This window comes from Amblyomma maculatum, chromosome 11 (assembly GCF_055883805.1).
Source record: "Amblyomma maculatum isolate TAMU_Amacu chromosome 11, ASM5588380v1, whole genome shotgun sequence".
NCBI classification, from domain to species: Eukaryota; Metazoa; Arthropoda; class Arachnida; order Ixodida; family Ixodidae; genus Amblyomma; species Amblyomma maculatum.
Genome location: NC_139354.1, coordinates 20351256 through 20363834, shown reverse-complemented (window position 1 = coordinate 20363834; position 12579 = coordinate 20351256). Strand labels below are relative to the sequence as shown.

Sequence of the window (12579 nt, the reverse complement as noted above, 5' to 3'; positions counted from 1 at the left end):
TGATGGTAATACATAATGAGAAGTAATCTAAACAGTGCAGATCACTAAAGAGCACCATGTTTGTTTCTCCTGTTCCTTGTTCTGTCATCTGCGCTGTTTAGATTAATTCTCGTTATGCATCACATTTAGTCTTTGTTCTATTTTTTATCCGCCCCTCTCCTCTCTAACTTACACATGTACCCTGAGGGTATTATAAATAAATAAATACTGTGCTTTGCAGCACAGATTGTATTCAAAATTTGGTTCGAAGTTTGCCGTGTTGGTGGAGTCAGTGTCAGTGGAGTATCACTGCTGCTGCATACGAAACATTTTAAACTTAACCATCAAATAAACAAACCAGAGATGCTTTTTCGTACTTCCACTTGCACTTCTTTTATTTGCGTTGTCCTACTTGTTGCTGCAGGGGTTTTCTTCTGTTGGTGTGTGTAGCAGTGGTCAGCCTTCTTTCGCTGTTTTTTGTTCAGTTGTAATCTACCTTTTGTGCGCCATTTACCTTTTCAATTCAGGGTATTTTTCTCCCTAAATAGCATATCTAGGTCTTGAGAAAGCTGATTTTAGTTTTTCAACGAAGAACACTGCCACTAACTGTAATATCTGTAATATCAACTGTAACATCAAAACACCAGGATTTAGGAAAATTAACGATGCCTGATGCTAGCGAAATCTCTCATCAAGGCAATGATGTCTGTTGTTGGAAGACAGGCTACCAAGCTGTGAAACCTTCGCTGCATTCTGTGGTTGGCATGCTAAAGTGCCCTATTTGCAAGACAAGGAAAGTCATGTGCAGCTGCAGTAAGAAATTAGCACTAGATAGGGCACGCACACTTTAAAAAGCTTGCAAGTTTGCATGCAGTGTACACAACCATGTACAAAACACCCTAAAGGGGTACATTGCTACTTTTACAAATTTCCTTTTGTCGAGGGAGTTTCAGTATTCCGAGCCAGCAGTGCGCTTCTCCTTTTGAGGCATGTGCATGATTGTTCACCACGAACTGAAGAATGAGTGCTCAAGCGGGAGTGCTTTGAAGTAGGTTCGTTTGCATTCCATAGTGGTAGGCTGAAAGTAATTTTTCAATCCTTATTAACAATTTCGGTAATCTGTTGTTCCAGCTGTCAGTTCTGCCATCATCAGTGACACCTTTTGATATTTTCTGGCACCGCTGGGAATAGTTAAGTAGCAGTCATAGTCCATAGTTGTGCACCCAGAATAGTATCTGAGCAGGGTCCTGTTGTAGCTGCAAGATCTTCAGCATGCGAATTCATCTTAACTTCCGTCGTGGTCTCATTAAGAGTTAATTTGCCTGGGAGTTGTAGCATTGTTGTTACTGCCCTTTTCGCAGGCATGCATCGACGACAACATGGCGATGGTGGAGTTCCTCGTTGAGCATGGGTGCGACCTCAACCTCGGTGACAACGAGGGCTGGACGCCGCTCCATGCTACGGCATCTTGCGGCTTTGTCAGTGTGGCCAGGTGAGAACGTTCGGACTTGGCTTGGCTTGCCGTGCAGTGGTGAAACGGGCAGCGTTTATCATAGATTTTCTTACTCTTACCTAAGGGGAACGTGGGGGGGTGCTGCACTCTAACCACCGTGGTTGCTCTAAGAACCATGGGCCGCTGTGCTACTTGGTGCGGGACAGTTGCATCTTTTCGGGAACACAGAGTGGAGCTACTAAGATGTCTCCTTTTCAAATCATTATCATCTCGAGTCGCGAATGCAGAGTGCAAAAGCCAAAGCAGCGAAGGCACAAAAGCAGATGACACCAATAAAAAGTTTCTGTTTTCATAAATGCCACTAAAAAACTTCCTAAAGCAATTGGGCAACCGTATATATTTAGAAAATGTTTTTTTTTTTCTTTCTTTTTAAAGTGTGCCTATTAAGTGCAAAATATTGGTATTCGTGCTGCTCAATATTTAGCCAATAGGAGAAAGAACCATCGCTTATTTTGGACAAGTTTTACAACTATATGCTGTTTTGCTCACTTTTTGAAATTCTTAGTTACAATATTGAATGTTCATACATTTGTTATTGTAGAACAATGTTGATTTTTGCATTATTTTTGCATTACTTTTGGCCAAAAGTTGTAGTTCTGCATATGGTAGCTCTCCGCCCCATGATGCTTTGGGCGCCCATGGTGGCTGAACTGGCCGTCAGGAAGCTCCTTGCAAACTCTCATAGATGGCAGCACAGCTTTCCCTCTAGGCAAGACTAAGAAACTCTATGGCTTTTGTGAACGCCAAGAGCTGGTGCTCTGCCAGGGCGCCTTCGCAAAGACTCTCTCACCTGGTTTGTGCAATTGGTCACTTTTTCTCTTCTGTTCTTTGTCCTCTAGTTTTATTTTGTATATTTTTTTCCGGATGTTTATTATAATTACTCCTAAACAAGCCTTGGCATCGAATTCCGGAATTTAGATGTGGCAGACACTTTCTGGAAAGTTGAGCAAACAGCGGCAAAATGATTTTCTCCAGGATGGCTATGCAACGTCTCAGCAGATTGCGGCTCCCGCCTGTTACCTTTTAGAGTGATTTGTCCGGACAGTCCTTCACGTAGATAGGAGGCACTGGGGCGTGTGTGAAATGTGTGTAGCTTTAAATTATGATTGTCATTTCTTATTGATCACAAGGTGCTTGATGTACTCATTGCAGTATTTTATGGAGGAATGTACATTCCTAAAACTTGTTGCAAGGGACTCAAATGAGTGAAAACTGTGACCCACTGAATTTTACTGCTCACTGCCATCCCCTCTCTAGCTTGCAAACCATGGTTGGATGTGCAAATATGAGTGGTCTTGTGTTTTGTTAATGATTGAGGGAGGAAATTACTGTTGTTAAGCCCGGCTCTATACAGATTCCGGGGTCACTCCGATCTGGATGGTGCATCTACGTGTCCAACGCAAGTCTCCGCCACTTTTGCCTTTGGAATGTGGCACTGTAATAGGTCAGGCTTAAAAGCAGTGGTAAATCACAGGAGAAAGGAAAAAATGCGAGGGGAGGGAGGAATGTGCACCTATTTCTGCCCTGCAGTTGTTCGCAAGATGTGTCATTACAAGGAGTGACGGAAAGCACCAGTAATGGGAGGTGGCGAGTCCATTTTCTGGGGCATGTGGTGGTGGGCAGACCGAGAGTGGGAACATGTTTGAAGAAGTAGGCGCACTCTCCTCTAGCCTGACTATAGTGCCTCTGACACCCTCAGATTCCTCCTCCACCTCAACTCTCCCCACTCCTCTCGTGGCCATGTCTCGTGAGCTGCGGAAGAGACTCTGGATGCAGCTACAGCATTCTCACCATCTGTGCGATTGCGAAATGTCCCCCCCCCCCCCCCTTTTATAGCTTCGAGTAATGGGGGTTTACTGTAAACATATTCAAGGTGATTGTCTCTCCATTTCCCTCTTATTTTGGTTTCAGTTCTTCTTGATCCTTCCGAGTCTTCATATGAAAACTGCATATAACGAAAACTTGGATATAACAAAATAATTGTAGACTTTTTTTTTTTTAATTTTGTTAAAAATAGGTTTAACCGTACGCCTTTCCTTGTTGAACAGTTGCGTGCTTGTGCTGAGATTTTACACAAGAGCGGCATTGACGATGTGTCACCCGCTTGCAAAGTTGTGGATTTAGGAGTTGGCATTTTGTTTTTACAGTGCGAATGGCATTGCTTGTTTTGGCCGGGGTGAACCTCGTTCCACTTGGCTGCAGCATGTATGCCCTCAGCATAAAAGGAGCGGAGCTTTGCCTCCCACATCAGCAGATGGTGCCAATCCTCTGGCCAGCGTAGAGAATGTGCTTTTGTTTGTTTTGTGCATTTCTTGTTTGTATAGAACAGCAGCAGTGCAACTGTTGTATTTGCATGACTAAGTCTGCGATTGTATGCTGTAGGGAGAGCCACAGAGCAAGCATAAAATTGTAGCCATGCTGTGACATCTCTGGTATCTTTGTTCACCTTTATTTGCAGTGACACGCTTTGGTTTTGACTTCAATTCAGCTCCCTCTTCTTTTCCACTTTGGATTTCCAAATTTAAAGGAGTATAGACACTTCATTTTTGAGATCGTGTTTTATCTTTTGTAATGATGCATAAGACATTACTGTACATGAATCGCATCATGATATTCGCCTACGGCTGCTGAATAATCTATAATCAAATTTTTTTTCTCCCCAGTTTTAGTTTCAACAGTTGAGGGACGGCTGTGACGTTAGTCAAGTCTAGGTCACATGACAGATGAATAAAATAGCAATAAAATCGTTTTTGTGGTGTTTTAATTCATCAGGACACTAAAGGCTGCCTGTCTCAAGGACAGGAATTGTAAAAGGCGAAGAGTCTACGATTATATTACTGTTTTTTCATGTCGCGCGGGACCTAGCCTTGATTGTGGCGTCACAGCCATCTCTCGGCTGCTGAAACAGGAACCGAAACTGGCGGAAAAAGAAAATTCAATGAAATATTATTTAGCAGTCGTGGGCAAAAACCGTGTGGTGATTCATATACAGGAATGTCTTGCGCATGATTAACAAAAAGAAAAATAGCAACAAAATTTGGTGTCTATAGTCCTTTAAAAAACGGGTAGATTTACAATCATGTAAACATAGTACAGTAGCATGCTAGGATGAAGGATGTGTTGTACTGTACAGCAAAAGAAAAGTGCGTATTGTACTTTTTTTTAAATAATGCAGCAGTCTGTGTAAGAAAAACCTAGACCGAGCAAACTTTTCTTGCACTGTTTGAAAGAGCTGGTGGTTGGGGTGGGCTTCTTAGAAGTGTGTGCTCTATAGACCAGTCTTTGTACATTTAGGTTAAGTGGCCAAGATAACACATGCCCAAAAGAAATGCTGGCTGCTGGGGAGCTTTCTGTTTAGTAGACCTCGCACGTACATCTGTTGCTGCAGGTACCTGATTGAGCATGGGGCCGATGTATCGCGGGTGAACAACGATGGCGACCTCCCCATCGACATTGCTGAGTCGGGGGAGATGGAGGAGCTGCTGCAGGCCGAAGTGGACCGGCTCAGTGAGTGGCTGCGGCTTTGGATTGGATTGGATTGGAACTGAGGCTTCCCTTTTTAATTTTTTTTAAGGATTATGGGGTAAGGAGGCTACATTTTTTTGTAGTTTTTTTTAATATTCAAATTCGAAGTCCTTTGTACAGGACTAAGGTGATAGGTAGGGTATGAATTAATTCATTTTTAATTGCTTCTGATCGTAGCTATAGTAGAACAGCTGAATGTCAGTGTCGCAAGGCTATATGGGGGTGAACTGTTAAAGCTTGTAATCACATGGAAAAAGAAAAGTAAAGCTAAAGAATTTGGACTTCAGCCCACAGACGCACTCTATGCAAAAACAGGAGAAAGCAATCGAAGTGCTGACTTGGAAGTGGTATTGGTAGTTGCTGCCAAAGTCCTGGCATTGTTTGGCCTGTGCTCGTGAGATAACTGATGTAATGATAGTTATTTCCTTGCAAACTGTAAGAAGCAAGGCTGGGAAAGGACGCAGTGAAGGGTCTGCAGCGTTTGTTTTGATGGGACATGACACGCGGTCGTTCCCACGCCTTCAGAGATCATGCCGTTCCAGAAATAGCAAATTCACGATTTCAGCGTGCGTGCCGTTTTTGTTGTTGCTGCCTTAACATGCACCCCCCTCCCTTTCAACCCGGGAAGTTCTGTGATCTTCTGGCAACTTTCCTCAGCCTTCCTCTCTCGCCCACCTGACACCACCCCCAGCCTGTCGCTGCCATCATTTCCGAGAATAACTCACGGCAACTAGTTCACGACCGAAGCTTCTGGTTAGCCGCCTTCTTCTGGCCTTCTCGCACATGTTTTGGTGGTGCAAGCAGCGACAGCTTGTTTCGCGTTTTCCCTTTCCTCGTGCATCCATCTGCCGTTGCGTTCTCAGTGTCACAGCTTGTCAAGAGTAGTGAGGGACGAGGTGGTAGCGGCGAAGGGCACGGAAATCACGCCTCTCATCGCCCCCCTTGTTTATTGTGCTGGCAGCAGGAGGCTGCATTGTTGCCACGGTTGCACGCCCCATGCCACGCGCCGGCGCTTTTATGCTGGGCCACCGCCTCACCTCACAGGCCTGCCTTGTTGTGGTGCCTGTCTGCATTGTGGCCAAGGACAGGGCTGGTGGCCTTTCGGTATTCACTTCTGACACTCGGGCATGCCACAGGGAAGGGTTCAGATTTAGACTAGCTTGAGGAAGGCGGCCTGCAGTGTGGGTGAAACGACAACAGCAGTAACAAAAAATGGGTCAAACCAGAGGCTGTAGCCGAGATCTACTTGCTTCTCTTTAATTTCATCTTTTCAGACCTTCTTTTTCTTTCATCTTTTTTTTTCCTTTCTTCTCACATTTCCTTAGTTGTTTGTCCCGCCTTTTTTTTTTTCTCCTCTCATTATTCATTCCTTCCTTTTGTTCTTTGTCTTCCTTCTTTTTTTCCTCTCCACTTCCATTTTATCTTGCCTTCAGAGGTAATGTGTCATAAACCAGAAGGCCTACAGGAGATTACTTTCTGCTGCACCATTTTATTCTCTGTTCTAGCAGTTGATTTGCCATTCGACCGTTTCGAAATGTGCAAACATCATGCGATTTATCACGATTTTTCTCTCGATTGTGAGGCAGAATCAGTCATTCGGTGGACCTTGAGATGTTTGAGATGGGGTTTTAGTCAAGATTGATTGTGTGTGTGTGTGTGTGTGTGTGTGTGTGTGTGTGTGTGTGTGTGTGTGTGTGTGTGTGTGTGTGTGTGTGTGTGTGTGTGTGTGTGTGTGTGTGTGTGTGTGTGTGTGTGTGTGTGTGTGCGTGTGTGTGTGCGCGCGCGCGTGCGTGCGTGCATGCATGCGTGCTCAAGAATGTGCAAGTAATGGAATGTCAACCCTGTCAGGTTGTCTAAGAAATAGCTATAAGGATAAGGGAGTTGTAATAACAACTGGTTTAAGGACTTGGGCCAAGCTTTGGGTGCTTAAAGCCAGGCTCACACTAGCGGGAAACTTCCCGCAGCGGCGCAACGTTCATGGCGCCGCAGCGTCGCAGCTCCTCGGAAGGACGCTCACACTACGCCCGTTTTCCCGCTGCGTTTGTCGTGGAATGTAGAGGAGGCGAAGGCGAGCGGAGCGAGAAAGAGTAGTCACGTGACAAGAGCGAAGGGAAAGCACGCGCTTTTCTCGTGCACAAGTGAGCGGGCTACTCAAGCGACACCAGTGATGCTCCCGTCGCCCGCACAGCCGCCGCCGGGAGTCATTGAACTTGGACTGACGTCACGGTCTGCGCTCCGCTCCGATTGGCTACTCCGTTCTGCGGGACGGGAAAAATAGCTCCCGACCCCATCGCTCCGCGGAACGTCAAACAAGTCAGCCTGCGGGAAAAAAAACGGTTTCTGCGGGAAGCGGCGCGCGGAGAACGTCCAGCGTTGCGCGTTTTCCCGCTAGTGTGAGCATGCCTTAAGACATGGAAGCATGAGCTAGTCTCTCTAAACAATGTTCATTTCTTGCCTCTGAATTCAGCCAGCTGGTGGCTTCAGCACTTGGGAGAAGGGTTCAGTATCACAGGCTCTTTGTTACTGCAGAGAGTTGGTTTATGAAAAACTCAGTAGAGAACTTGAGATTGGTTGCGTGTAAGAATTCGAAACCATTGTGATGACCTTGAGTCATGACTATGCATAATATTTGTACATATTTCATGGCATCTGAATTTCATGTCATGGATGCCGCCACATTTCGTGCCATAGATGCTGCGGCCGCCAGCCGCCGCTTTCATGCAGATGGGCCATATAATACTCATGGGTCGCCTCACTTCATGGGAACTGCACTCACATACGTGTGTATTTTAGAACGTAAATTTATTGGGACCGGTGCGTGTTGCCGGTGGTCTTGGGACATCGCTTTTTCAGGGACTCTGGGTTTCCCTTCTAATGGGAATTATAATTGCTGCATATTAATCAGTTCAAATGATCGTAACAGGGGGCTGTTGGCAGGTAGTTTGACAGCTCTCTGAGTGATGCCGAGATTTTCTCATAATAGTGGTTGAGATGCTTTTGCATTAGGTTGATTCGATTGATTGGGGCAGGTGGCTGTTGGCATGTCGTTTCATGGCACCACTTCTAGTGCACCAGAACCAGGGCTTCCACTCTACCAAAGAGCTGTTATCTGGGTGTGTGTCTGCCCGGTCCTCCTTACGAGCATGTCTCTGACAGGTGGCTGATGACATGGCCACCTCCTTGCCACCGGTCAAACACCACCTGCCAGAGGCATGCAGTGATTTTTATTGCATAGGTGTCCACATCGGCTTTTGAGCTAATGGGGACTTTCTTTACACTAGCAGCTGGGAACACTGGTGGTGCCATCCGTTGCTGCTTTCTTTAAAGATTATCGCAGAGATGCTTGACCCTATGTATGCAGGTGCATACTGTATTGCCAACTATCAGCTTTTTGTATTGCAGCTTGGTTGATCTTTACATTGGCTACGCGGTAGCACAAACCACTGGCCAGTATTGCTAGTGTGTTGGAGGTATTCTGTCCAGCATATGACCAATGCATCGCCAATGTTATGCCAATATTGGGCCAGCAGTTTTAGTGTGTTGGAAATATGTCCAACATATGACCAATGCATTGCCAACACTATGCCAATATTGGGCCCTCCAGCATTCTGGCACTGCATAGAAAACTAGGTGTTGTTGTTAGGCCTAACCTGCTTCACATCATTCACAGCAGACTGCAAATAGAAACAGTCAGCTGCCTGTGATATGGTGTAGTGCCATTGCAAATGCACTATAAATAGAATAATATCAAATTAAGAAAGGGAATTTTAAAAAGTTACCATGGGAATGCTACGCGAGAAGTGCCACTTTGCAGAGACTTGCCCGCTCCGTTTGGTATATTGGACGTCCCAGTCAATGGGATTTCGACAGCGCAAGTAATGTAGCTATACTCTTGCATATAGTTTTCAAGGGGACGTCCTGACCGTTTAACACTAGTATAACCACTTGTTGACGTAGCCAGGATGGATTATACTTCCTCAAATAGTGAGCTTAGCAGCACAGCCTTCGACATAGTTACGTTAATGTTTACGTGACGCAGTTTCAACACTTACATGCTTGCCTGCAGCTAGTGCTCGACGTCACAAAACTAATTATTACTTTTTTTTTTGCCTGAACCGACTATTTATTGCGGAAAAGCTTGTAAGTAGGCAGCGTACGTGACATGCAGTGCTTGTGAGGACTAAATGGGCTGGAGGATGCCTGCCGAAGAGTTTTTGAGCCTGGTGATTCCGGTATGGAGAATGACTTGTTGCACTGTGGCTGGTGGTTGCAGACGTGGACTGCGAGGCAGCTCGCAATGAGGAGGAGAGACTGATGCTGGAGGATGCCAAGCAGATGTTGAACAACAACCGGGTGCCTGACAAGGTGCACCCTAAGACCGGCGCCACCTCGCTGCATGTGGCAGCTGCCAAGGGCTACCTAAAGGTCATGAGGTTGGTGACCCTTGTTTTGGAGCAGTGTCTGTAGTTTTAACCTTTGTTAATTCTTTAGGTGCCGCTCAGGGGATTATTGGAGAAGTCGGCTGGCATGGCTGGTTGGAGGGATTTCAGTGTAGTGGGTCAAGGAACTGAGCTAGGAGACATAGTGCTCTTCCCCACTGCGACATTGGGATTACATGACAGTGGTATCCCAGCCTCGGCAGCCGCTTTTTTGTGGAGGCGAAAAGTCAGCCGCCCGTGTGCTGTGCGATGTCAGTGCTCGTTAAAAAAGCCCAGTTGGTCGAAATTTCTGGGGCTTTTCACTACAGCGTCTCTCATAGCCTGAGTCGCTTTCAGACGTTAAACGCCACAAACCAACAAAAACAAACCAATCAGCAATCACAGTGGTATGGTATTCAGTTGAGTGAAAATAATAAACTAATAAGTCCTTCACTGTGCAGTGCAGTATTCTTTCCTTCCCATTCAATATAATCAATGTCATCTGGTGCAAGTAGCAGACTGTCTATGGCAGGGCCATACGTAGCCTTCTTGCCTTAGTCAGGTGGTATACAGCAGGAGTGAAAACTGAATAGATATGAGGGTAGTTGCTCCCTGTCCTTTCTCCCTGTCGCTCTCTATCACTTTCTTTCCGCCGCCCCAGTTCATGTGCTTCAGTCTTCTCGATAGTAGATACCGGGGCTGGCAAACATCTTTTTACTTCTGTTTTTGTTTTATTTAACAATTAAAGAACTGCATACTACTGCTACTACTACTACTATTTGCTATATAAAGTAAAATGTAGTTGATATGCCTAAGGAAAGCAAGAAAAAAAAATCGGCTGGAGTTTAGCTTGTAGTTCAACCTGGAGTTACGCGCAAGCTATCTGCATGTCATCACTTAGGTTCGGCTTGAAAGTAAAGACATGGCTTTTGCACATAGTAGTTTACTCTATGGTTTCAGCTTTATTTTTACCATAAGGGGCACGGCCACTTTTGACCCAAAAGCCTCTATCGCGCGGTTGTCCGAAGGCCTCCACTACGGTACCTCTTTCTGTTTTTACTCCCACCTTCACGATGACGTGATAGCATAAGCTACCAGCCAACATATCAAGCCCCGCTTTAACCGAGTCGTGTGAATAGGCCTGCATGGCCTAGGGATAATGTGAATGCAAATGTTTTGGCAGGCCGATTCTGATATCGCCCTCTCATATGAAAGGAGAGACCCAAGTTGGCAGCTCCTGCCAAGCATAATGTCAGGAAGCCCTACGCTCAGTTAGTGCTCGACCATGTCAGCTAGCCGCTATTGCTTCCCACGACTTCTCCTTTCTTCGCTCTTCGGACCTGTCCCGGACAGGCACGGTGAAATGGCGAGACTGTGGCCAATGTAGTAGCTCTCACTACAACAACATATCCAGGAAGACCTGAGATCCGAAGTGCCAGATTTTGAAAATGTCGATAAGCTTTTCTGGGCTCACGATATCAACTGCTCCTTTTTTGCTGCTCGAACTCGCTCCACATTTAAGTTGTCTTTAATGTGGACTAGATTTATTAACACAAGCAGTCTGTTGATAGCAATGGCAGGCCAGAATTTTTTTCTAATTTATTGGTGCTTTGGCCCCTTACACGGTTGCACTGTCGAGAAGCCGTCGTGGTGGTGCATTGTCGTCGCGTTTTCGCTCTTCTTGCTGCATTCTGTGGGAGAAGCCGGCTTGTTCTAAGATGCTGCGCCCTCATGCTCCCAGGCATTGTGAAGCTGCCATTGGGTTTCTTTCCATGTCACGTATCCGTAGCGATGGACCTCTCATGTATTAGCGCATTGTCTTCCTTTTTTTTTTTTGTGCTTCCTTCTTTTGCACCTAGGTATGGTAGATTGACGGATGTGCGCCACTGCACTCCAGCTCATGTCGTGTGCCCCTCTTGCTAGGCCAGCTGGTATGTTAGCAGATTGCTAAACCTATTGTATGTCCAAATTGTCAAAATTTCGTATGTAGTAACTGGGAAACCATATTACCAGGGAACGTGTTAACTGGGAGAAAAGTAGTAACTCTATGGGACATCTGCCACCAATTTTGAACGTATGAACTGGGAATATGTCAACGAGTTCCTGCTGTAGTAATGGGGCTCTCTCCGGGTGCTACGTGGGCCTTTCGCCTTCAAGCTTGGTATGTGCTATGTACCAAGTTCAGGAAGTTGTCTTTTGGCCTCACTTGTGCGGGCTGGTTTTGTTTTTGTTTTTATAGAAAGGAAGCTTGTGGCAGTTGAAGCAGAAAAGTGAATACTTTTTCTAGTTATTCCTTGTTTTTTGTGGCGGGTACTGCTTGGGCATTGTAAGCTGTGTGGACGGCAGAGAGAGGGCTTCTTGGCTCGTAGTAGATGGTCACGGGCAGCCTTAATTTTTGTGGCGAGTTTTCTCTCTGGTGGCAAGTTGGACAGTCTGTAGAATGGGGGAATGTGGAAAGAAGTTGGGTTTTCGTTTGTGACTGCATTGTATTCACACAAGATGCCAAGGAAAAAAGACGAGTCACTAATTATTTTTGTCTGTCTCCCCCCCCCCCCCCCCCCCCAAAAAAAAAAAAGCTTGCGTCAGCTGACATTGCCGCATGAGTGGGTGGTATTTTATGAGGGGTGCATTTTTTGGCACAAAAGCAGAGAAAAGTTGCAGTACGTCTTTAAATTTCTTTTTTTATTTCTGCGCACTTGGCAGGAAAATGGTGGTTGATGTTGGCTCACAGGCTTTGGTATTTATTGTTCTGGCCCTCGTGCCAAGTGTGGTCGGGGGGATTTGGGCATGCGCCTTTGCTGCGAACACTGTTTAGAGTATACAGGCTGACAAAAACACTAAAGAAAGGCCCCATTGAAGGCTTTATTATTCTTTTCTTCTTCCTTATCAACTAGGCCAGGCCAGAAGTTCTTTTGGGACCAATTATGCGTTAGTCATGGTTATTCGCACAACGGGCCAGTTTCACAGATCTAATGTATTAATGTGTTGCTCTCTTGTGTTGCAGAGAGTTGCTCTCTCAGTGTGCATTTGTGATTACGTCTGGAGTGACTGCAGTATGTACCCGATCAAATAGGAAGTTTTGATGGCAACGCTCATAATTTTGCAATCGTGCAGTAGTGTCGTGTGAAGCCTTGTGGCTAATGC

The 12579-nt window shown here is 45.7% G+C and overlaps 1 protein-coding gene across 4 annotated transcripts in view; it reads left to right on the top strand.

Annotated features, from left to right (window-relative positions):
- Positions 1 to 12579, top strand: part of Mbs (Myosin binding subunit) — an 86247-nt gene that overhangs the window by 16385 nt on the left and 57283 nt on the right. For all 4 annotated transcript variants that reach the window (XM_084583247.1, XM_084583245.1, XM_084583248.1 and 1 more), the window contains exons 2-4: positions 1341 to 1471; positions 4881 to 4999; positions 9291 to 9450. In XM_084583247.1, the coding sequence (XP_084439373.1) occupies positions 1341 to 1471; positions 4881 to 4999; positions 9291 to 9450 (410 nt within the window). The remainder of the gene's footprint in view (positions 1 to 1340; positions 1472 to 4880; positions 5000 to 9290; positions 9451 to 12579) is intronic.